At 43.4% G+C, this 25,680-nt stretch overlaps 1 protein-coding gene across 3 annotated transcripts in view; it reads left to right on the forward strand.

Annotated features, from left to right (window-relative positions):
• The window catches only part of GMDS (GDP-mannose 4,6-dehydratase), a 499,050-nt gene that overhangs the window by 397,792 nt on the left and 75,578 nt on the right, over positions 1-25,680 (forward strand). For all 3 annotated transcript variants that reach the window (XM_082638227.1, XM_082638229.1, XM_082638228.1), the window contains one exon: positions 6,121-6,239. In XM_082638227.1, the coding sequence (XP_082494353.1) occupies positions 6,121-6,239 (119 nt within the window). The remainder of the gene's footprint in view (positions 1-6,120; positions 6,240-25,680) is intronic.

A 25,680-nucleotide genomic window follows, 5' to 3' on the forward strand; every position in this document is an offset into this window, starting at 1 on the left:
GCAGCCGTGTCCCGGGGCAGAGAGTGTCGTGATTTTGGAGAGAGGGTTTTGGGAGGACTTTGAAGTGGAGCTGCAGGCCCGCCCTGCACTTTCCTGCTCTTCCTCACACCATTCCACAGCAAATACGCAGCCTCGTTCAAACAGGAAGAGTGATGGGAAAGCTGAGTGGGCCCAGGGAGAGGGCTGCAAGGGGGGGACAAGGACCAAAACGAGACCAACAGCACATACGGGTCATAAGGAGTAGCAGCGAAGGCAAATACCACGGATTCAAAGAAGCTTACAGGCAGCGCAGTTTGGTTCCATTTGCCAGAAGCCGAGGTGGGCAGATTAGAGCCCGTGGGACGGTCGCGGGTTTTGTAAATAGCACGGCTGCACCCACCTCTTCCTGTGTTGTCTGTGGCCGCTTTGTGCTCCAGTGGCAGAGCTGAGTGGCTGTGTTACAGTGTGTGGCTCGAAAGCCTAAAGTATTTACTCTCTGGCGCTTTAAGAAAACGTTTGCAGACCCCGGACTTAAAGGAAATAAATGAAGGAGTTAAGCTAGAAGTAGTCAGTAAAGACACGGACAAGAGAGAGAAAATCATTCCAGAGGTTGAAGTCCATTAGCAAGAAAAATTTAAATAAGTGTTATTAGAAACAGTCAGGTGAACAAGCAGGAGGAAATCACATAAAATAATATGGAAGAGAACAAGGATAAATATGACGGGGCAGCAAGTAACAGACCTGAACACAGAAGAAAAGCGATACAACACATGCATAATTGGCGTGCCTGGAAAAGAAAAGGAGCGCGTGGAAGCATGGAAGAGATAAAGTGTACTCAGAGATCAATAAATAACTACGTTACCTGACTCTGCATACAGAGAGAGCAGATGGTGTTCCAGAAAACTGGGTCAGAGTGATTCCCAGAGGACTAGAGCTTTCAGGCTGTATGTTGTTACCCCCAGCCTTGGACTTCGTAGCTTGGTGGACCTGGCTGGAACAAAAGGGCAGGGCAGCACAAATGTCGGTCTGGCCTCTTTCAGTGCATTGGCATCAATGTTGAATGATATGTTAATAGCAAGAGCTAGATAGCCTTCTAAATTTGTTTTATTATTTTTGGTGTATTTAAAAATGTACCACCTAATGATTTGTTTCCTGTCCAGTAACTTTGTGCTTTTAAAATGTCTAAAAGACCCTTAATCAAAGGAATCCACAAACAACAGTATTTTTACCCGTGAAGAAATTAATAGACTAAGGTTTTGATTTTATGCTAGATGATTTTCTCACTACAGTTGTGTTTGTTAGTCATTTAGTACCTGTTTCCCAATTATGTCAGAGTAAGGGGTACTCCCCGCCCCGGCTAACCCGCCCGAACTATGTGCGTCCCACAAAGCATAAGGCCCAGCCTAGCCCAGGACTCCTTGAAGTCCTGATTCAAACTGAAAACACCAGGCTATCATGATGAAAACAGCTCCTGAACAGAGCTGAAAGAAAATGTATGTGAACGGTTCCACACTTAGAATCCTTTATGGGGAATTTTAATCTCCATTTGTTCAAATGCCTCTGATTTTTATTAGAAATATTTCATAGACTTTCTCCCCTATTTTTATACATATATATATGTATGTATATAAGTATGTATATTTATGTACGTGTATATGTTTAGATTGTTTTTATGACAGTAACCCGTAAAGCACAAAAGCACAGGGCTGAAAAGGCAGCCGTCAAATGAACATAGTTAAACATAACCTTGATTAACAAATCTCGTTATTCATGGATGACAGCTCAGTTAATAAGTGTCCGTGGCTTGGATACTGAGCCGGAGGTTAATGGCAAGGTGGAAGCAATTGTCGAATCCAGGTTTTCAAGACAAACACACATCACAGCCCGAAAGGCACGCGTGGAATCAAGGCTAGCTAGTTGGCTGTGGTGATGCACTTTGGCTGTTCTCCACCACTGGTCCAGCTGGGAGCCACTGCAAGCTCCTGAATCCAGGAAAGAGGAGGCCCCTCCGCTGTGACTTCCGTGTTCATGATCTGTACAGCCAAAGAGCAGGTGTGGGGGAGGAGTATTTTTTTTTGGTGTCGGGGGGGATTTTTTATTTTTATTTTATTTTTATTTTTTTTTTTTTTATTTTTTTTTGCGGTATGCGGGCCTCTCACTGTTGTGGCCTCTCCCGTTGGCGGAGCACAGGCTCCGGATGCGCAGGCCCAGCGGCCATGGCTCACGGGCCCAGCCGCTCCGCGGCATATGGGATCCTCCCAGACCGGGGCACGAACCCGTATCCCCTGCATCGGCAGGCGGACTCTCAACCACTGCGCCACCAGGGAGGCCCAGGGATTTTTTAAATGAAAGTTTTATTTTGACTTCTCTAAATTAGATTTGTAAAACAGATAGATTCACTGTATAGTTACAAGAGAGCACATGTCCAAATGGAGCGGATACTTAAAACCACCTAGACTTGGCCTTCAAGCGTCAGTGACATGGAGTCGGGTTCCCCCTGGACTTTATATGCCTTAAAAGCAAGATGAATATGGGACATGGTTGGAGAACTGTGCTGTTCATTTGCCATCAAGGGACATTTTGATGTTGAAGAATCCCAAGCCTTGGTACGTTCCTTAACTGATTGTCTTTCCTCCCTGTGGGATAGATTAAAAAATGAAAAGCAGGCGATGTTTTCGTTTGCACTGGTGATCAGGTCAGGGCAGAGGTAAATAAGTGTGTGAGGAGGTGGGTAAGTCAGTCGTATCCTTATGGGGCCCCTCATTCCGGGAGTGACGGGCCCAGAGTGCAGACGCCTGAAACCCGTCACCTCAGGAGCGTTTCTGCACCGGAAGCCGGAGCTGGGTGGGGACTTGAGCTCAGGGGCGGCCGGCCGAGTCATGGGTCACATGTCCCGCATGTGAACAGGAAGGTGAGGAGAGGTGAACCTTTGCCTCGGCCGTGCCATCCATCAGGGAAGAAATGGACCAGATCAGCGTGTGCAGCTGTGTGAGGACGTGCAGGCCTGGGCGCTTCCCACACAGGGGCCTTTGTGCTGGACACGCCTGAGCATCGCGATGGGCTGCGCGGCCCCGGCTCGGTGGCAAATTACTAACCCACGATCACCGCAGAGCACAAACTTGTTCATCTTCTCATCTGGAGTGTCACCGGTCTTCATTTACCAGTCAGAGATGATTCATTATGCTCAGTGGAAATTCAAACAAAGCCTTTCCCTCTGCGTTTTAAAACCAGTAAACTATTCAGTAATAACAAATAAATCTGGAGCTGTATATCCTTTCCCTCCCATTCCCAGGCTGGAGTCTGGGACAGTATGAACTTTAAAGGAAATGCCTAGAAATTGGCAGGTCAGAGGCCGCGGATGGTCGGTTGGAAAAGAAAAGGGCAGATTCTTGGCACTCAACTGTGGTGAAAGTGAGGGCCTCCTGTGTGCCCAGATTCCCGGTGGGGATGGAATGAGCACCAGGGAGCTGGTGCCGGTGTGTCAAGTAATCCACCCTCAACCAGTCATCATACTTTCTCCTTTTATTTGTAGCAGCCCTTGCTTTCTTTCACATGATTAAAAATATGATGTTTTCAAAACCATTCCAGCCCAACATAGTGTTTAAAAGAAATAAAATAAGCTGAGCAGTCCTGAAAGACCTATTTGAAATGTTATTTTTAGAATGGAAATTCAAGTAAAACACCCTTAAGTACATACACTAATCCCTCAGAAAAACGTTCAGATAGAAATTCTAGCCAGAAGCATAATTTAATTTTTCCTAAAAACTTTGGAAGCATTTTGAAAAAAGCCAAAATGTGTGTGTGTCTGTGTGTGTGTGTCTCTGTGTGTGTCTCTGTGTGTGTGTGCACGTGCACGTGTGTGTGTGTGCACACAGCACGTGAGCGGGTCAGCTTAGTTGGGGAGGTGCCCAAAGGGCAGCTCGGGCCAGTATAGCCAGTGTGCTATGCCATCGTCCCAGGGAAACCCAGAGAGACACAGGCCATGCCAGGGCCCAGGCTGGAGGGTTCCCAGGCAGAGGAGGAGGGTATTCCAGGCTGGGTGGACACCTGCAAGATGCGGACACCAAAAGGGGCCTCTCGCCTCTGTGGTGCCCACGACCAGGGCACCTTCGAGGAGCTGAACAGCCAAGGGCGCTGGCCCAGGGTCTGAAACTCGGGGCCGCACGCGCCATCCCGATGAAGAGGACAGCTTGCATTTTGTGCCTTTTTAGAACTGAGCAAGCTTTATTATTAATATAATTCATGTAAAAATTTTAAAGTGTTATAAAGAAATTCATCAACTATAATCTCTTAATGCAAAACAGAACTTCAGATCTTTATTGAATGTGAACAAACCCCTCTCCTGCCAGGACGATTTCATCTGATGCTTCTCAGCATGTCCCTGACCTGCGTCTGCTTCCGGCGTCCCACCCGTGGGCCGCATCTCCAAGGCGTGTGAAATTGCCGAAAGCCTTGTCTTCTGTAGGACAAAAATACAATTTAAAACAATCTGGAAGTAGACCAAAATACAAAATATTCACACAAAAGAAACTTTTGAGTACAGGAGAAATGTGCACGTTTTTATTTTTTAGAGGGCTGCCATAAATTGAAATGAATAAAGAAGAATTAAACTTTATTTAAACTAAATCAGCAAAAACTTTGCTGATTGTGTTTTCTAAAAGAAAATAAGCTGCTCCATTGATCTCAGAAACCTATTTTTCAGCTTATCCAACAGCAGCTAGGGAGACACCAACCAATAGTTTTCTATAAATGTTACAACAAGAGTTCAATGCACATAATATTGAGGACCGTGTTCTAATGAGGTGACTATTGCTTTCACCTATTTTATTTTGAAAAGTGGGTGTGAGTGATGAAAAAAATTGATTTTTTAAAAAGTTTTTATTGAAGTATGGTTGATTTATAATGTGTTAGTTTTAGATGTACAGCAAAGTGATTCAGTTATACATATATATGTGTATATACATATGTATATTCTTTTTCAGATTCCTTTTCATTATAGGTTATTACATTGAGTTCTTGTTTTTTTTTTTTTTGTCTTAGATTTTTTTCTTAAAGAGACTGCTGTCAGATACCAGCTATACTTAATTTTGTAAAATCTTCATCTTCTGTCTGTGTAAACAAAATCTTTAAAATCAGTGTGTGGCTCCAAGCTATAGGAACTCTAGGCCTGGCTGCTACGGTGAGAGCCATCTGAGCTGAGTTTTGGGGCCCTGTTTTGGGTCTTTCACATGCAGCTAGACTTCTGGCTCTCCTTGAAAAAGCCTGTCTGCGAGGTGCACCCACCGAGCCCCTGACCTTCAAACACAGCTACTGAAACCTTAACTCTGAGCAGATGTCTTCACTGCCAGATAACTTGTTAAAAGTGCTGTTCGTTATATGATTGTTTTTCCATTAAGGATTGTTGAATATTTTGCTTTACCGTGTCACCGCAGTGGTAAATTTCCAACTTTACTGGTAAGAAATTTGATCCTACTTTGGAGGATAAACACCTGTCCTTAAATGATGTTTTCTTGCCTGCCTTCCATGATTCTTAAATATCCTATGAAAAGTTATTCGGTGCAGGCGCTCTTCAACGTCTCATACCTGTGAACTGTAGTCCAAGGTCCTGCTGCGTGAATCTCACCTGGGCTGCTGCAGACAGAGGTGCTGCAACAGCTGCCCGGCCTGAGCACCTGGGCTGTACCCAGAGGTCCCCAGATGATTCTGTCGCACGTTAGAGTCTGAGAACCACAACTGCCGTGGTTAGGATAGTGGACTAGATTCGTCGTCACCGTCTGGCTACACAGGTTAAAGCATCTAAACAAGGAGGCCGTTAGCCCCTGGTAGCCAGGGTCCCCGCACCAGAATCCGAGGAAGTGAAACTTCACCGGTAGCTCACCCGGCTGCCCAGATAATCAAGTAATTGCTTTGCTCTGTTTCGCTTCACTTCTACTCTGTAAAAGCCTTGCCCCCCCGTCCCTGCGTGGGGAGCCTCCTGAACGCCTTTGGAATCGACGTGTGCTCAGATAAACTCCTGAGAGTTTTTGTGTGCCTTGGTTTACCTGTTAGCACTGTCCCTGTCCCCTGATGTGCGTTGGGGACATGATGGTTCCCGAGGGGCAGCTGGGTACAGCTCTCACGTGGCTCTGCCTCTCTGTCTAGGCCATGTGGCTGATGCTGCAGAATGATGAACCCGAGGACTTCGTCATAGCCACGGGGGAGGTCCACAGCGTCCGGGAATTCGTGGAGAAGTCGTTTCTGCACATCGGAAAAACCATCGTGTGAGTAGGACTGGTGGACGTCGGTCAGACATTTACTTGCTATTCTGCCTGCATTTTGTCTTTTTCCCTCTTTGCTCTTGTAAAGCATGAAGCAGGGACTTGGTCCCAGTTCTAGTGAAAGTCAAATGTTTGTCACCATCTAAACTCAGTTTTTTTAAAATTTCTTTCCTCTTCTTAATTTTTAGATATGTTTTTAAGGTTTTTACTTTTTTAACTTTAAATTTTGTATCATGGTTTGTACTCAGTTTACTAGGATTTTACTGTTGCTAATTGCTCTTAACAGATCAATGTGATAACATAAAAGTTACACAAACTTTTTTCAATATTTCACTTTATATTTAAAATTTTTGAAACCATAGAAACTTACAGAAAAGTTTCAGATACCTGACCAGCATAATTCTTTTCTCTGAACCATTGAGAGTAGGCCCCGTCCCCCTGACTTTTGTGTGTATTTGCTATCAACAGAGACATTGTCGAACATGAATGCAATGCAGCCATCAGAGTCAGGAAATCGCACTGCTAAGTGAGTACTGTCTGATCTGCAGATCTCCCTTGAGTCTTGCAGTTGGGCCAGTGCTCCACTTTATACCAAAATGATCCACACACTACATCTACTTGTTGCATTACACAAATTTTGAAGTCAGATTTTTATTGGAATGTTTGAAAGATTTGGGGGAAATCCTTCACTACAGATGGAAGATTCTTCTTTGGTGATTGTTTTATTGAGATAAAATATATATAACATAAAATTTACCATTTTAATAATTTTTAGGCATACAGTTCAGTGGCATTAAGGATATTCAGTGTTGGGCAACCATCACCACCATCCGTCCACAGAACTCTTTCTTCTCCCCAGACTGAAACTCTGTTCCCATTAAACCCTAACTCCCCTCCCCCTCCCCCAGCCCCTGGCAGCCACCATTCTACTTTCTGTCTCTGAATTTGATGACTCCAGGGACCTCATATCAATGGAATCACACAATATCTGTCCCTCTGCGACTGGCTTATTTCACTGAGCCTGATGTCCTCAGGTTCCATCCCTGTTATATCCTGTGTCAGCATTTCACTCCTTTTTAAGGCGGAGTAAAATATTCCATTGTGTGGATGGACCACGTGTTGCTTATCCATCATCTGTTAGCACCTGGGTGGCCCCCACCTTTTGGCTGTTGTGAATGATGCTGCTGTGAACACACGTATACAAATACCTGTTTCAGTCCCTCCCTGCTTTCAGTTCTTTGGGTTATAAACTTAGGAGTGGACTTTCTGGGTCATATGGTAATTCTGTGTTTAACTTTTTGAAGATCTTTCAAACATTTTTCCAAGATTCACTTTTAAAATATAAGAAAGGACTTCCATTTCTAGCTATGATGGAATAACAGAAATCAGATTAAACCTTCTATCTTGAAAAACTAGGAAACTATATGAAATATATAAAACACCGTTTGGGCAACGGGCAGTGCAGGACCGTGATCCCTGGTAGAAAAGGAACAGATGAGATGAGCCCTGCAATCACCCGGCTTTCCTGGAGACATGGTCTCCACCAGGGAGCGTGGAAGAGGAACTTCAACAGAGAACAACTGTCTGCTGAGAGCTGAGGAGGTAGAGGTCAGAATTCAGAGAGTCTGAGGCACCTGGATGTTGTGGCGCCGAGTTCTGGAAAGGTGTGACGATCTGCAAAGGAAAAGAGCTCCCAGGGCTTCCCTGGTGGCGCAGTGGTTGAGAGTCCGCCTGCCAATGCAGGGGACACGGGTTCGTGCCCCGGTCCGGGAAGATCCCACATGCCGCTGAGCGGCTAGGCCCGTGAGCCATGGCCGCTGAGCCTGCGCGTCCGGAGCCTGTGCTCCGCAACGGGAGAGGCCACAATAGTGAGAGGCCCACGTACTGCCAAAAAAAAAAAGAGTTCCCAAAACGTGCATTAGGATCCCACTGAGTCCTTATTGAATATTAAGAAGACATTCCACAAGCTTGGATGAGGAAGTGCCTGGAAGGTGGAATTGAAGGTTTCTTAGAGTGTTCCCAAGCTTGGGAGGCACATGAGCTTCAGCCATAATGGAGAGACCTCATTCTCACTCAGTGACCATCCTCACTCAGGGGATGAAGTAAGATTCCAGAAGGGCTGTGCCTCAGTGATGAGACTGATTCCCAGAGTAAAGGCTGCTCTAGACCCAGGCTAACAAAGCTTAAACACAAACTTCAAAGGGATCAAACTGGATACAAATAACTTAGCCTTCGAGCATGGCAAAGCCCAGTGTTCTTCAAAGGAATACAGTAAAATCTAGACTCAAAAGCATAACATTTTTTTTCTTTTGATTTTTATTGGCGTATAAGTTGCTTTACAGTGTTGTGTTAGTTTCTACTGTACAGCAAAGTGAGTCAGCCATACGTATACATATGTCCCCTTTTTTTGGATTTCCTTCTCATTTAGGTCACCACAGAGCATTGAGTAGAGTACCCTGTACTATACAGTAGGTTCTCATTAGTTATCTCTTTTATACAGAGTATCAATAGTGTATATATGTCAATCCCAATCTTCCAGTTCATCCCACCCCCCCGCCCTTCCCCATTGGTATCCATACGTTTGTTCTCTACGTCTGTGTCTCTGTTTCTGCTTTGTAAGTAAGATTGTCTATACCAGTTTTTTCAGATTCCACATATATGTGTTAATACAGCAGTCCCTAACCTTGTTGGCACCAGGGACCGGTTTTGTGGAAGACAGTTTTTCCACAGGGGGAGGGGGGGATGGTTGAGGCAGTACTGCGGGCGATGGGGAGCGGCTGTAATTACAGATGAAGGTTGGCTCGCTCGCCCGCCACTCACCTCCTGCTGCGCAGCCCGGTTCCTGACAGGCCACGGACTGGTAGCAGTCCACAGCCCAGGGGTTAGGGACCCCTGCATTAACATACGGTATTTCTTTTTCTCTTTCTGACTTACTTCACTCTGTATGACAGTCTCTAGGTCCATCCACATCTCTACAAATGACCCAGTTTCATTCCTTTTTATGGCTGAGTAATATTCCACTGTATATATGTGCCGCATCTTCTTTATCCATTCCTCTGTTGTTAGACATTTAAGTTGCTTCCATGTCCTGGCTATTGTAAATAGAGCTTCAGTGAACACTGTGGTACATGACTCTTTTTGAATCATGGTTTTCTCAGTGTATATGCCCAGTAGTGGGATTGCTGGGTCGTATGGTAGTTCTATCTTTAGTTTTTTAAGGAACCTCCATACTGTTCTCCATAGCAGCTGTATCAATTTACATTGCCACCAACAATGCATGAGGGTTCCCTTTTCTCCACACCCTCTCCAGCATTTGTTTGTGGATTTTTTAAAATAAATTTATTTATTTATTTGTTTTTTATTTATTTATTTTTGGCTACACTGGGTCTTCACTGCTGTACATGGGCTTTCTCTAGTTGTGGTGAGCGGGGGCTACTCTTCGTTGCAGTGCATGGGCTTCTCATTGCGGTGGCTTCTCTTGTTGCAGAACACAGGCTCTAGGCACATGGGCTTCAGTAATTGTGGCCTATAGGCTCAGTAGTTGTGGCTCGTGGGCTCTAGAGCGCAGGCTCAGTAGTTGTGGTGCATGGGCTTAGCTGCTCCACAGCATGTGGAATCTTCCCGGACCAGGGCTTGAACCCGTGTCCCCTGCATTTGCAGGCACGTTCTTAACCACTGCACCACCACGAAGTCCTGTTTGTGGATTTTTTTGATGATGGCCATTCTGACTGGTGTGAGGTGATACCTCATTGTAGTTTTGATTTGCATTTCTCTAATAATTAGTGATGTTGAGTCTTTTCATCTGTTTGTTGGCCATCTGTATGTCTTCTTTGGAGAAATGTCTATTTATGTCTTCTGCCCATGTTTTGATTGCGTGGTTTGTTTTTTTGATATTGAGCTGCGTGAGCTGTTTGTATATTTTGGAGATTAATCCTTTGTCAGTTGCTTCATTTGCAAATATTTTCTCCTATTCTGAGGGTTGTCTTTTCTTCTTGTTTATGGTTTACTTTGCTGTGTAAAAGTTTTTAAGTTTAATTAGCTCCCATTGTTTATTTTTGTTTTTATTCTCATTACTCTAGGCAGTGGGTCAAAAAAGCCCTTGCTGCGACTTATGTCAAAGAGTGTTCTGCCTATGTTTTCCTCTAAGAGTTTTATAGTGACTGGCCTTACATTTAAGTCTTTAATCCATTTTGAGTTTATTTTTGTATATGGTGTTAGGGAGTGTTCTAATTTCATTCTTTTACATGTAGCTGTCCAGTTTTCCCAGCACCGCTTATTGAAGAGGCTGTCTTTTCTCCATTATATATTCTTGCCTCCTTTGTCAAAGATAAACCCATGCACATATGGTCACCTTATCTCTGGGCTTTCTATCCTGTTCCATTGATCTGTATTTCTCTTTTTGTGTCAGTACCACACTGTCTTGATTACTGTAGCTTTGTAGTATAGTTTGAAGTTGGGGAGCCTGATTCCTCCAGCTCCATTTTTCTTTTCAAGATTGCTTTTACTATTCAAGGTCTTTTGTGTTTTCCATACAAATTGTAAAATTTTTTGTTCCAGTTCCGTGAAAAATGCCTTTGGTAATTTGATAGATTGCATTGAATCTGTAGATTGCTTTGGGTAGTTTTGTCATTTTCACAATATTGATTCTTCGAATCCAAGAACATGATATATCTCTCCATCTGTTTGTGTCGCCTTTGATTTCTTTTGTCACTTTCTTATAGTTTTCTGCATACAAGTCTTTTGCTTCCTTAGGTAGGTTTATTTCTAGTTATTTTATTCTTTTTGTTGCAGTGGTAAATGGAATTGTTTCCTTAGTTCTTAATGTTCAGCATTCAACCAAAAATTAGTAGGACTGTCATGAAGCAGGAAAATGTGACCAAAAACCAAGGGGAAAATCCATCAGTAAAAACAGACTGAGGAATAAAAAAGATGATGGTATGAGTGCATAAAGAAGGTAAAATAGCTATTATAACTATGTCAAGTATTTTAAGAAAAACATGAGTATAGTGAGGAGAGATAAGGAAATATGTTTATTTTTTGAAGAGCCAAATGGAACTTTTAGAAATGAAAAATTAAGTATCACTGTTGGCATTGAGAATAGATTAGATACTACAGAAGAAAAACTAGTAAACTTAGAGACATAATACTAGAAAGGACCCAAGATGAAGCACAGGAAGAAAAAGACTGGAGGAAAAAAAAAAAAGAGAACAGAGTTTGATTTGATTAACCTGTGAGACAAAATCAGCCAATCTAATATATGTGTAATCAGAGTATCAGGGAAAAAGCAGGGAGGGCGCAGGAAAAGAATTAAGTAACAGCCAAAAATTTCCCAAATTACTGAAAATAAATGCTAAAGAGAAAAAAATTTAAAGCAGCCAGAGAAAAAATAGAATTATTTACAGAGGAACAAATATAGGAAAGTTTTGTTATCAGAAACTATGCAAGGCAAGAAGACCTTGGAGCAACATCTTTAAACTGCGGGAAGCAACCTGAACCTCGAGTTCTGTACCTGAGGAAACCATCTCAGAAATGGAGGCGAATTAAAGACTTTCTAGACAAACAAAGGCTGAGATGGTTCATCGCCAGCAATCATTTAGGTGGAAGGAAAATGATACTAGTTTGAAGCTTGGATCTATATGGAAGAATGAAGAGCAAGAGAAATAGCCAAAATGTGGGAAAATATAAAAGTTTTCCCCTCGTTTTAAAATTTCTTTGAAAGGTAATTGACTGTTGAAAGTAAAAATAATGAAAATACATTATGAGGTTTCTACTACATATGTAAATAAATTGTATAACAGCAGTAGCACAAAGAGTGGGGACAGGGTGGAAGCAATGCATCATGACTGTAAAGATTCTTACACCAGGTGGGAATTAGCATGATATGACTTGAAGACAGACTTCAAGTCGTTAAAGTATGCACTGCACACTACTAAAACAAAACGAAATGAAAAATAGCCAGAAGCCAATAGTGGAGTCAAAATGCAGTCCTAAAAAATACTCACCTAAAAGAAAGCAGGAGAAGAGGGAGTGTGAACAAATAACAGATGGGACAGATAGAAAACAAACAATAACTATACTGATAATTATATCCATTTAAATGCTCTAAATACTCTAATTAAAAGGGTGATATAGTTGGACTTGATTTAAAAAAAAGCAGTATGCTGTCTACAAGAGACACACTTTATATATAAACACATAGATAGTTTAAAAGTAAAAAGATGAAAAAATAAAATGTCCAAACACTAACCATAACGAAACTGGAGTGGCTATATCTATATGGGACAAAATAGACTTCATTTAATTAGAAGGAATAAAGAGTCATTTCATAATTTTAAAGGGGTCGATTCTTCATGAACACATAATACTTTTAAATGTAATACTTTTTTAACGTATCTACACCCAGTTATAGATACTTCAAAATACTGACAGAACTGATAGGAAAAAAAAGACAGATGAACTTTATGCTTGTGTACTTCAACACTCCTTTCTTCGTAACTGACAAAACGAGTAGACAGAGAATAACTGAGGATACAGGAGACCTGAACAACACAGTAAACTTACTGGACCTAATTGACATTTCTAGAGCTTACCACCCAACACACTTCTAAATAACTCACAGGTTTAAAAAGAAATCACAAGGGAAGTTAGAATATATTTTGAATTAAATGAAAATGAAAACAGCATATCAAAGTGTGTGGGATACTGCCAAAGCAATGCTTGAAGAGAAATTTGTGGCTTTGAATACTAACATTAAAAAAGAAGAAAGAGCCCAAACCAGTTATCCAAGCTTCCATCTTAAGAAGCTAGACAAAGAAGAACAAATTAATCCCAATGCAAATAGAAAGAATGAAATAATAAAGATAAAAACAGAGATCAATGAAGTAGAAAACAAAAAAACAATGGAGAGAATCAGTGCAACCAAAACCTGGATAAACCTTTATCCAGGAAAAAAAGAGAAGACAGAAATTATATGTAGTAGAAATAAAAGAGGGAACATCACTACTGACATGAATAGAATAGTAAGAAAACATTATGAACAGCTTTTGCCAACGACTTTTTCAAGTTAGAGGAAATTGGCAAATTTCATGAAAGACACAAATTGCCAAAACTGACTTCAAAATATGTATAAATCTTAGTAGTTCTATGTCTGTTAAAAGAAACTGAATTTTATACGTTTAAGGAAGAAAGTAATACCCTTTCTATACTCACTCAGAAGAGAGAACACTTCTAACTCATTTGATGAGGCCAGCATTACCCTGATGCTAAAAATAAAAATGTTACATGAAAAGAAAGATACTGACTAGTATTCCACGAGAGCAAAGAAACATAAAAGTACTAACAAAATATTAGCAAATTGAATCTATCAATATATACAGAGTTTGTACACCATGACCAAGTGGGATGTATTCTAGAAATGCAAGGTTGGTTTAACATTTGAAAATCAATGTAATTCACCATATTAAGAAAACAAAAGAGAAGCCATATGATTTTTTTCAACAGAGGTAGAAAAAGGCATTTGAAAAAACTTAACAACTATTATTAAAATATAAAATAAAACTTTCAACACACTAGGAATAGAAAGAAATTTCCTCAAGCTGATAAATGGCCTCTGGGAAAAACCAACAGTTAACATTATGCTTAATGCTGAGAGACTGAATAATTTCCTCCTAAAAATGACTCTCAGGGCAAGGATGTCTGCTTTTATCAAACCTTTTCAACATTGTCCTGGATCCGAGCCAAAAGAAAAAAACAAAAAGAAATGAAAGGAAGATGTATATCTGTCTTATTCACAGATAGCATGATGTAGTACATAGAAAACCTAAGTAATCTACCCAAAAAGCTACTAAAACTAACAAGTGCATTTAGCAACATCACATGATACAAGGTCTATATATAGAAGTCAGTTGTTCTTCTATGTACTGCCATTAAACAACTGGAAATTGAAATTTGTAAAAAAGCACATTACCATTTACAATAGAATCAGAAAATGAAATAGAGGTGAACTTAATAAAATACACAAAAGATCTGTATACCACAATCTGAAAGACTTAGATGAGAGAAATCAAAAAAGCCCTAAATAAATGGAGAGATACACCATGTTCTTGGATTGGAGGACTTGATAAGATGCCGGTTCTCTTCAAATTAATCTGTAGATTCAGTACATTACTGAACAAAATCACAAGCTTTTTTTTTTTGGTAGAAATTGACAGGCTGATTCTAAAATTTATGTGGAAATGCAAAGGATCTAGAATCATTTTGAAAAAAAAGATCAAAGCTGGAGAACACTTACTCTCGGATTTTAAGATTTCTTTTAATGCTTAATCTGCATGATATTGACGTAAGGACAGATTTATAGATCGAGGGAACAGAATATAAAGCCCAGAAATAGACACACACTTATATAGACAATTGAATTTTTACAAACTTGTCAAGGTAATTAATTGGAGAAGGATAGTCTTTACAACAGATGGTGCTGGAATCAGGAATAACCATATGGGGTAAAAAAGTGAATCTCAACCCAAAAGTCATACCGCACACAAAATTAGTTGAACTGGAGCAGAGGTATAAATGCAAGAGTGGAAATCAAAAACTGTTAGATGAAGACATGGGAGAAAAGCTTTGCAACCTTGGGGCAGGGGAAAACGTCTGAGGTTGTTTTCTGTTCCTGAGTTATGAGAATTTTTCTTTTTTTTTTTTTTTTTTTTTTTTTTGTGGTACAAGGGCCTCTCACTGTTGTGGCCTCTCCCATTGCGGAGCACAAGCTCCGGACGCACAGGCTCAGCGGCCATGGCTCACGGGCCCAGCCGCTCCGTGGCATGTGGGATCTTCCCGGACCGGGGCACGAACCCGCGTCCCCTGCATTGGCAGGCGCACTTTCAACCACTGCGCCACCAGGGAAGCCCTGAGAGTTTTTATGTTTTGCAGATATACTCTCTCAGCCCATGACTTGCCTTTTCAGTTTCTTAACAGTGCCTTGCAAATACCAAAGTTTCACATTTTCATGAAGTTCAATTTATCATTCTCTATGGCTTTTTGTTTTGTGTGTTTGCCTTAATTAATTAATTTATTTTTGCTGTGTTGCGTCTTCGTTTCTGTGCGAGGGCTTTCTCTAGTTGTGGCAAGCGGGGGCCACTCTTCATCATGGTGCGCGGGCCTCTCACTATCGCGGCCTCTTGTTGCTGTGTTTGCCTTAAATGTTTAGATTAATTGGGGGCAAAGGCAAGGATTTCTTAGGACACCAAAAGCAAGAACCATAAAAGAAAAAATGACAAAATGAATGTCATGATTAAAAACCTCTATTCTTTGAAAGTGACCACTAAGAAAAGGAAAAGGCAAACACTGGTCTGGGAGAAAATGAATGTAATATTTGCATCTGACAAAGGACTTATATCTAGAACATACAAAGATCTCCTGTAACTCAAAAGAAAGAAGACAAATAATTCAATTTAAAAAATGGGCCAGATGTCTGAACAGATACTTCACACAAGAAATTCCACAAATGGCCACTTAGCACATGAAAAGATGCTCAGTGTGATCATCATCTAGGAAATGCACGTTAAAACGACAGTGTGACACCATGGCACTCCCTTTGGAATGGCAAAACGGAAAAACTCAACAGAGCCAAGTATTACTGAGGATGCTGGGACAACTGGAACGCTCATGCATTATTAATGGAAGTATGAATAGTTCAAAAAACACTTTGGCTTTCTCATAAAACCAAGTCTATATTTACTATGTGACCAATGATTTTCCTAGACATTTACCAAAGAAAAATGAAGATGTATGTCCACATAGAGACTTATCCATGAATATGTGTAACAGCTTTAGTCCTAATAAAGTGTTAGCTCCCCCCATGTCTAATCAGCTGGCAGATGATGTGTCCGCATGAGGAATACTGCTCACTCATGAAAAGGAGTGGACACCTGGCGCACTTGGAGGAAGAGCATGTGATGCTCTAGGAAAGGGTGACTGGTGCTGATAGGAATCTGAGCGTGACGGGAGAGCGACTGGGAGAAGGAGACGGAATCTGTGGCGGGGGGTGGGGGAATGTCTGATATCTGGATCGCAGTGGTGTCTGCATGAACGCATGCATCTTTCACTCATCAAATTATGCACTTGCGACACATTTTGTTTGTAAATTATTCCTCAATATAGTTGATTTTTCAGTAAAAGGAATTTAAAAAAGAACTTAGGTGCCCATCATCAAGGATATTCAAGTGAATTTGATCAACTGTTATCATACAGCTATTAAAAATAATGCTGAAGAGGAATTTGAATAACATGAAATATGATTATGATCTGTTGGCTGATCTAAAATCCCTAAAAATATGCCTACAAAGAATTAGAAGAAAACACACAAAATTTTTTAAATGGCAATTTCTACATGGCAGAATTATGCGTGACCTTTAGTGTTCTACTGAATACATTTCTCTATATCCAAATGTTCTATAATGAACTTACATGCTTTTGTAGTAAGAAGTCAACTTACACACAGTTTTTTGAAGTTAGGGGTAGTCTTACAAATGAATCCCCAAACAAGACTCTCTTTTGATAAAAGTATGAAACTTGGTCATTCTCCCACTTTGGAGACGATGTGTCGTTTTCAGTCACCAGGTCATCCTCCTGTCCTTCTGTCCGTAGGTAGTCCCATGGGCTAATACCCTTTTTCTTTCTTTTTTTTAAAAAATACCTAGCACAGTCTTTCACAAACTGAGAATTCTTTTTTTGTTGTTTTTTGTTGTTTTTGTTTTTGCGGTACGCGGGCCTCTCACTGCTGTGGCCTCTCCCGCCGCGGAGCACAGGCTCCGGACGTGCAGGCTCAGCGGCCATGGCTCACGGGCCCAGCCACTCCGCGGCACATGGGATCCTCCCGGACCGGGGCACGAACCCGCGTCCCCTGCATCGGCAGGCGGACTCCCAACCACTGCGCCACCAGGGAAGCCCCAAACTGAGAATTCTTTAAAAAGGAAATGTCTTGGAAAGGCATTCCATGTCTAGTTCATTTGGAGAATATTGAATACTTTAACCCCTCTTAGAGAACCCCCAGTAAGGAATCTGTTTAACTTTGTCTAGCCCAGCACTTTCCAAGCTTACTTTATATTAGAATCCTACACAAACAACCGGGTTGTGTGGATTACCCGCTGGGAGTGTCGTTCTGTCCCTCAAAACTGAGGAGCAGCTTCCGGGCGGGTCTGAGCCCTCCCCTCTTCCCTCTTCTCCATCCGAAGGGAAGGCGCAGTAAAGCCGTGGAGTCAGTTTCACTAAAATCTACTGCAGATTTTAGGCAGTGACCTTCATTTTGTTTCAGATGACAGACTAAACCACAAGTCAAGCTTTTAGTGGTATATTAAACATTGCCTTTGAGTGCTATATAAAATTTTGGTGAAATTGAACCCTTTTCCTGAATTCTTCCAAAAAGAGACACAGGCGTGAGGTGCTGAGGTCCCAGATGAACTAAAGGTCTTGCTTTGCCCCTCTTGTCTGCGTCTTCTGTTGGTGGCAGCTCCCACCTGCGTGCCCCGTACCTGCATCGCTGGGCTTGTGGGAACAGAATGCTTACATTGCATGTTCCTCACAGTGTGTCTGAAAATGCAGAATTCCTTCTCAGGGCCAGATAATGAAATCATGATGGCTTTATGAATGCTGTCTGCAAGTCATGTTCTGTTGTTTGTTTTTTTTCCAATTTCCTTCCCCTGGATCTTCTCTGGGCCCCATGAGCCACATACCGATCTCAGCTGGAGGACAAGCAGGGTAGTCACGGCTGCTCCCGGGTCCCGTCCCCACCGTCCCCGTTGCAGCTGTGACTTTTGACAGGGCCGGCAAGTCCTTCTTGGGAACGGTTTCTGCACAGTCAGACACCAGGCAGAAATGAGCAAAGAAAACACACTGAGATGGAGCAAAGCCTGGAAGGCCAAGGATAGTATTGAGCCTCTAGGCCTTTGGGGCACGCACCTCTTTCCCCAAGGATGCCGATTTAATTTCTCTCTTTCATGACTCGGTCATGTCCTTCTCTGCACACAGTGTGGCATAATATCGTGTGAGGTATAAAAGCACAGCCGCAGTGCCACATTCCCTGGGTTTGAATCCCAGCTCTGCAGCTTTCCCGGGGAGTTAGTTACCCTCAGCGCCTCCATTTTCTCATCTGTAAAAGGGGGATAATAAGGGTCCCTGCCACACAGGGTCGGGGTGAAGGTTAAATGGGTTAACATTCGTGAAGCACCTAAAGCAGGGCCTGGTGCCTCGTAAGCTCTGTGTGTTTGCTATTCATGATGAAATGGGTAATTGATGGAAAATGACATTTGTCAACAGTGAATACAAGGGACAAGTAAAATGTGAAAACAGTAAGATTGGGCAACTGATGATATATGTTGGGGGACCCAAAAAAGTAAAGTCACACCAGCATCTCGTGCTTATGTGACCAGAAGGAACGTAAGGGAGACGCTTAGGAGAGAGGCAGTTGAGGGGGGAACGGCCCAGGTGCCCTGCTCTGGTTGCATAGAGACCTCTCCTCCTCTCTGGGAAGTAATCCGCAGTTTTGTCAGAATTACGACACCTTTTGGCTGCGTCTGTCTCCTGTTGAGCAGAAGTTCTCAAACGCTAAGGTGCTGTGAATCACTTGGGGATCTTGTTAAAATGCAGATTTGGAATGAGTAGGTCTGGGCGGGGCCTGAGGTTCCTAATTTCTAACAGGATACCCAGTGATGCAGGGGCTGCTGGTGCCTGGACCGCACTCTGAGTAGCAAAGCCTGGGACAGTCACAGGACCTCAAATTCCAAATGAGCCTGACAGTCACCACGCCCAAGCCCTTCCCCCTTGGGACCTTGATCGTAGTCACCTGGGACTTTGCCTTCCGTGGTGGACCGGCCAGTTCCCTCCTTAAGGCAGAATCTACGTTGGGTCCTTTCTGAACCTTGCATTCTGCCCAGCACAGTGGCAGACATTTGCTAAATGAATCAACATTTACATGAATCAATAATGGAAAAAGAAATTTTAGAAGTTGAGAGTTTGATTTTAGTGTGTGTGTGTGTGTGTGTGTGTGTGTGTGTGTGTGTGTGGCATGCAGGATGGGAGTAGGGGCAGATTGCTGGAAAATGGAAAAACCTAAAATTTCCAGGTTTTCCCATGAGAACTGTCATCCAGTGAGCACCTGCGGCTGATTTAGTTCCTTCCCTCCTCTTTCCTTCTGCCCTCACGCCTCCAGGAATTGCTTAAATGCTAGTTGAATTTAATAGAAATTGGACCTAACTTATCATCTGATAAACTGAGATAAAAAGAAGTTCTGTGGACGCCCCACTCCTGCCATCAGTGACTTTGGGAATGCTCTCGGGGAGAGGTAGAGGTCTGAAAAGCTGGAGGAGTACCTCCCATTCTTCTTCCCTACGGTCTGAAAGGATCGACCAGGAGATGATGGGGATCTCCAAGGTGCACAGCTAGGGTGTCTGGAGCCCCGGTCTCTAATATGAGGTGAGAGCCCAGGCTTTGATGACATCAGTCCCCTCTGAGCCTCAGGAGCACGTGGGTCATCCCAGAATCGATGGCGACTCAGTCCCACCAGTTCTGCAGGAGTCAAGTTCTTCTAACAACTTAATTTATACAGTAGTTCGTTTACTTCAAAAATTATAATAGCAGTCTGTCAAAAATAGCATTGGAAATTGGAGAAGGTCCAAGAGTTCATCTTTTGGGAAACATTTCACATGCTTTCCTGTAACACGTGGCATTTTAAAACATTTGATGCTTAAGTCCCAAGGGAAGGTGGACGTCCGTAAACCCAAGACTAATGTCCTCGTTTGTAGTAGCCTTTAGGTGATCTTGCTTCCAAATTGCAACGTGAGGAGCAAAATTTCAATTAGAATCACCTCTTATGTCATGTTTCATTTACCTGCATTTTCTTCCTTCACTTAACTACCTGACTTATTTGTTTTGCATAAAAACATTGTGAAGGAGACTAATTATATTCATTAGAGGAGATAAAGAATAGGAAGGCAAACACGGAGGCATTTTCATTTTAAATGCAATGCTGGGAGTTGGCACATTAAGTAAAAACAAAAAGCAGGAGGATATAAAATAATCTTTGCAAGGCAATTTAGCCATCTAGAATATCTCTATGCCCTCTATTTCATTTTTTTTGTTTTTGTTTTTGTTTTTGCGGTATGCAGGCCTCTCACCGTTGTGGCCTCTCCCGTTGCGGAGCACAGACTCCGGACGCGCAGGCTCAGCAGCCATGGCTCACGGGCCCAGCCGCTCGGCAGCATGTGGGATCTTCCCGGACTGGGGCATGAACCCGTGTCCCCTGCATCGGCAGGCAGACTCTCAACCACTGCGCCACCAGGGAAGCCCCCTCTGTTTCATTTTTAAAGAAGATATTTCATGTTTCGAGAAAATTATTCATATTCTTTTGTGGATTTACAAATGTATTGTGGATTGCTTGTGTCGGGATTGAGTTCTTTTTTAATATCTTTTTTATATAGATAAATATCTTTTTATATAGAATTCATGTTGCTTTTAAATAATCCCCCAACATTTTTATTAGAATGAAGACTGCAGGGGAAGGGGAAGTGAATATCCTTCACTCTACAGTAGAGGCAATTTCACATCTTATTTTCTGAAAATAAGTACACTTTTTGTTTGTGTTTTCTTAAGGAATAAAGCATGACATTTTGTCATTCTCTTAAGCTCCAAAAGTTGTGAGGGATGATATATATAAATTCTTATATTTTTTTTAATGCGTGAGTTATCCATGCTAATAAAACAAAGCCTTGTAAGCATAATCAAAGTGTCTATATTAGGAAGGGGAGAGAAGCGAATGAGCATTTCTAGTAGTCAGCGTTCTTTTGTCTTTAAGGGACTACAGTTGACCTTGGCGTAGCCTGGAGGACACAAAGGACCCTGGCCAGTTCGGCTGGGCCCGTGACCACCTGCAGACCAGGCACTGAGGCCAGAGTGTGGCCCAGCTTCTCCTGGGCCTGGTCCTGTTGTTGGCGGAGGAGGCCTCTGTGCTCGGCGACTCCACAGAATTCCATGATTTGAGCAGGGGGGTGGGGGGGGGCGGGGATGTTACTTCTAGAAGAAAGGCGAGAAGTGGGCTAGGGGGTCCGCTGATGAGGGGGGTCCGGGTCTAAGCTTCATACTGCATTTTCCATCCCGTTCACGTGTATCCTTTCTTCGTGACATGACGGTTGTGTGTCAGAAGCAAACAACTTACCGAATTGGGCTGAGGCCTGCGAGCCCGTGGAAGGAAGCCCGACCAGAACACAGAGACAGGAGAAGCCAAGGCCCGGCTCTTGAGCGTTCGAGAGCCCAGGTTGTGATGAAAAAGCGAGGTGGGAGGATCCTTCCAGGATAATTTTCCCTCCGTGCAGTTCGGGCCTCTGCTCTGTCACCGGGAGCAAATCCCCCCCCGTCCTTCGGGGTCTGCAGTCTGGGGTCCTCAGTCCTGATCACGGAGACCCAGTGGGTGTCCACAGCCAGCCTGTCCGCTGAGTCCTCCCCGGAAGGCCCCTGGTCACCCTAAGTCCCCCATGTCGGGGTAGCAGGGACCGTGCTCCCAGGGTGGTGACAGTTGAAGGGGCGCCACCGTCTTCCTACCCCAGGGAGCCAGAGGGGCCTGGGGAGGGCCTGCATGTCCACGGGGTCGGCGACCGCAGTGCCGTCCGTGAAGACAGGAGGGCCTCTGCCCTCCCGGAGTTCCTGCCCGCTCTGCTTTGTGAGCTCAAAGGAAGGTTGTAGGTATTCTCTCTGAGTTCCTGGGTTTTCTCTGTAGCCTCCTGTCCTATGGCTTCCCTGTCACGGCACACCGGTCAGTATCTGTAAGACTCTCACTTGAGCTGCTTACAATCTGCCGTCACGTTCCATTTCTTCTGCTGTTTTTGAAAATGTCTGTTGAAATTTTCACTGAAAAGACTTGGGAAATGGGCTGACGCCTCTGCATTTAGAACGGGCACAAGTGCCTGCTCTTGAAGTTTTTGACATCACCGAGTGATTTTTTGCTTTCAATTTGTTGGAAAACAGCACATTCATGTGACTTTGGGTCAGTAGAAGATACTGAGAGGAGCAGGTCAGTACCACATGCAGTCCTGAGAAAATTTAAGGTCACGTTTGGCAATAAAGTTCCCATTTGGTTGTTTACATTGAGAAGGCACCCTTGTGACAACAAATGCTTTCTTCCCAGAACATCCCGGTGTGTGTATCTGTGTGTGTGTACGTGTGTGTATCTGTGTACGTGTGTGTATGTATGTGTGTATGTGTGTGTTTGTGTACATGTGTATGTGTACGTGTCTGTGTGTATCTGTGTGTGTGTATATGTATATGTGTGTGTATGTGTACGTGTGTGTATGTGTATCTGTGTGTGTGTATATGTATATGTGTGTGTATGTGTATGCGTATCTGTGTACGTGTGTGTATGTATGTGTGTATGTGAGTGTGTATCTATGTGTACGTGTGTATGTGTATCTGTGTGTGTATCTATGTGTACGTGTGTGTGTATGTGTATCTGTGTGTGTATCTATGTGTACGTGTGTGTATGTGTATCTGTGTGTGTGTATGTGTACGTGTGTGTATGTGTATCTGTGTGTGTATATGTATATGTGTGTGTATGTGTATGCGTATCTGTGTACGTGTGTATGTATGTATGTGAGTGTGTATCTATGTGTACGTGTGTGTGTATGTGTATCTGTGTGTGTATCTATGTGTACGTGTGTGTGTATGTGTATCTGTGTGTGTATCTATGTGTACGTGTGTGTGTACGTGTATCTGTGTGTGTGTATGTGTACGTGTGTGTATGTGTATCTGTGTGTGTATATGTATATGTGTGTGTATGTGTATGCGTATCTGTGTACGTGTGTGTATGTATGTGTGTATGTGAGTGTGTATCTATGTGTACGGTGTGTGTATGTGTATCCGTGTGTGTATGTGTATCTGTGTGTGTGTATCTATGTGTACGGTGTGTGTATGTGTATCTGTGTGTGTGTATCTATGTGTACATGTGTGTGTATGTGTATCTGTGTGTGTATGTGTGTCTGTGTGTGTCTATGTGTACGTGTGTGTGTATGTGTATCTGTGTGTGTGTATCTATGTGTACGTGTGTGTGTATGTGTATCTGTGTGTGTGTATGTGTATGCGTATCTGTGTACGTGTGTGTATGTATGTGTGTATGTGTGTGTGTACATGTGTATGTGTACGTGTCTGTGTGTGTATCTCTGTGTGTGTGTACGTGTGTGTATCTGTGTACGTGTGTGTATCTATGTGTACGTGTGTGTGTATGTGTATCTGTGTGTGTATCTATGTGTACGTGTGTGTGTACGTGTGTATCTCTGTGTATGTGTCTATGTGTACGTGTGTGTCTGTGTATCTGTGTGTGTGTGTATCTGTGTGTGTACGTGTGTGTGTATCTGTACGTGTGTGTATGTATATCTATGTGTGTGTGTCTGTATCTGTGTGTGTGTCTATGTGTACGTGTGTGTGTATGTGTATCTCTGTGTGTATCTCTGTGTGTGTGTGTATGTGTATCTCTGTGTGTGTCTATGTGTACGTGTGTGTGTATGTGTACGTGTGTGTGTATGTGTATCTGTGTGTGTGTCTATGTGTACGTGTGTGTGTATGTGTATCTGTGTGTGTGCACGTGTGTTTTTGGAGGAGTTTGTGTTGTCAGGGTTGTTGTCAGTGTTAGGCTTTGCTTTTCACTTTCCCATCAACTTATCACTAAGTAATGTGAAAAGGAAGTGCTTTTCTCCTATAGTTGAAGTGATGCATAAACCAAACAGGCTAATACTTGTCTTGACTAATTTTTTGTCATTAATCTTGTTAAATTTTGAGAAGAGAGTTGTAGAAATAGCCTGCAACCATGTGAGAGCCACCGTCTGCTGCTAGGGAGATGTTTAGCCAATGGAAATATTTATCATAGTTTGTGGTATCGTATCTACATTTTCAGTCAAAACAACAAGGGCAAACATTATTATACGTTGAAAAAGAAACTCATTTCTAAACACCTCCTGGCTGAGATAACAAGCATTTTTTGTTGGTGCACATTCTTCCCCTAATTGGGGATTGTTTCCTGGTGGGTGGGATTTCTGGCCCTTGGGCCTGGAGGATGCCCGGAGGGGACCGTAAGCGGGGCGGGGCGGGGTGGGGGGTCTGGGTGTGAGCCCGTGTCCCATGGTTGGGTGTCTACGCCCTGGGCGTGAGCCCGTGTCCCTTGGCTGGGCGTCTACACCCTGGTCATGAGGTCATGAGCCTGTGTCCCGAGGCTGGGTGTTGAGGCTCCCAGTGTGAGCCCGTGTCCCGTGGCTGGGTGTCGAGGCCCTGGGTGTGAGCCTGTGTCCCATGGCTGGCGTGTCTGCTGTGAGGCCATCCTGGAGAATGTGCTGAGCCTTGACTATGTCCAGTTGCTTTTGGAGAAAAGCACATCCTTCTGATCAGTCGTTTTTGACGAACAGAGTTTCCCCAGGACGTACTTTGCAGCTCTGCTTGGGCTAGGCGGGAGTCGGGAGAAGGGAAATCCCCATGGCTCTGCGTTTTTTCCTCTGGGAAGGTTCTGTGCGTTTACACGTGTTTAGGTGCGCCATCCTCGGCTGCGTCTCTTCAGACTCACCCACTCTGAGCCCCCGGAGCTGCAGCCCCACCTGACAGCTTGCTTACTACTTGTCTGATGCCCATACTGTCTAAGCAAGTTGAGTGGAACCTCTGACACGGAGGGGTAGAAATATCATCACTTGTATCTTCCGTGGAGCTGGGAGAATCAGTTCTCTTCAGAAGCTGGGTGTCAGCACCCTGAGCACTTGGTGGAGACGCTCTGACCAGACGCAGGCCTTCAGAAATGTCTGTGTAGAGACTGGACTCTCCCTACCAGCTTCCACTCACCGCTGAGACAGAATCTCTCCCGCCACTGGGAAGTCTAAGCCCTACTATCATTTCTTAAAAATAAATTTATTTATTTATCGTTTGTGTATTTAGTTATTTACTTTTGGCTGTGTTGGGTCTTCGTTGCTGCGCGCGGGCTTTCCCTAGTTGCGGCGAGCGGGGGCTGCTCTTCGTTGCGGTGCGTGTGCCTCTCATTGTGGTGGCTTCTCTTGTTGTGGAGCACGGGCTCTAGGCACGCGGGCTTCAGTAGTTGTGGCTCGCGGGCTCAGTAGTTGTGGCTCGCAGGCTCAGTAGTTGTGGCTCGCAGGCTCAGTAGTTGTGGCTCGCAGGCTCCAGAGCGCAGGCTCAGTCGTTGTGGTGCACGGGCTTAGTTGCTCCGCGGCATGTGGGATCTTCCCGGACCAGGGCTCGAACCCGTGTCCCCTGCATTGGCAGGCAGATTCTCAACCACTGCGCCCCCAGGGAAGTCCCCCTACTATCATTTTAAATTGATGGACTTCTAAGATACTTGGGGTTTTAACCCATTAAAAACCCCAAAGTATAACGGCCTAAAGGGATGTGAGCTTTACTTCCAGCGACGGGTGTTTGT

Source organism: Mesoplodon mirus (assembly GCF_964341445.2).
Source record: "Mesoplodon mirus genome assembly, chromosome: 12".
NCBI classification, from domain to species: domain Eukaryota; kingdom Metazoa; phylum Chordata; class Mammalia; order Artiodactyla; family Ziphiidae; genus Mesoplodon; species Mesoplodon mirus.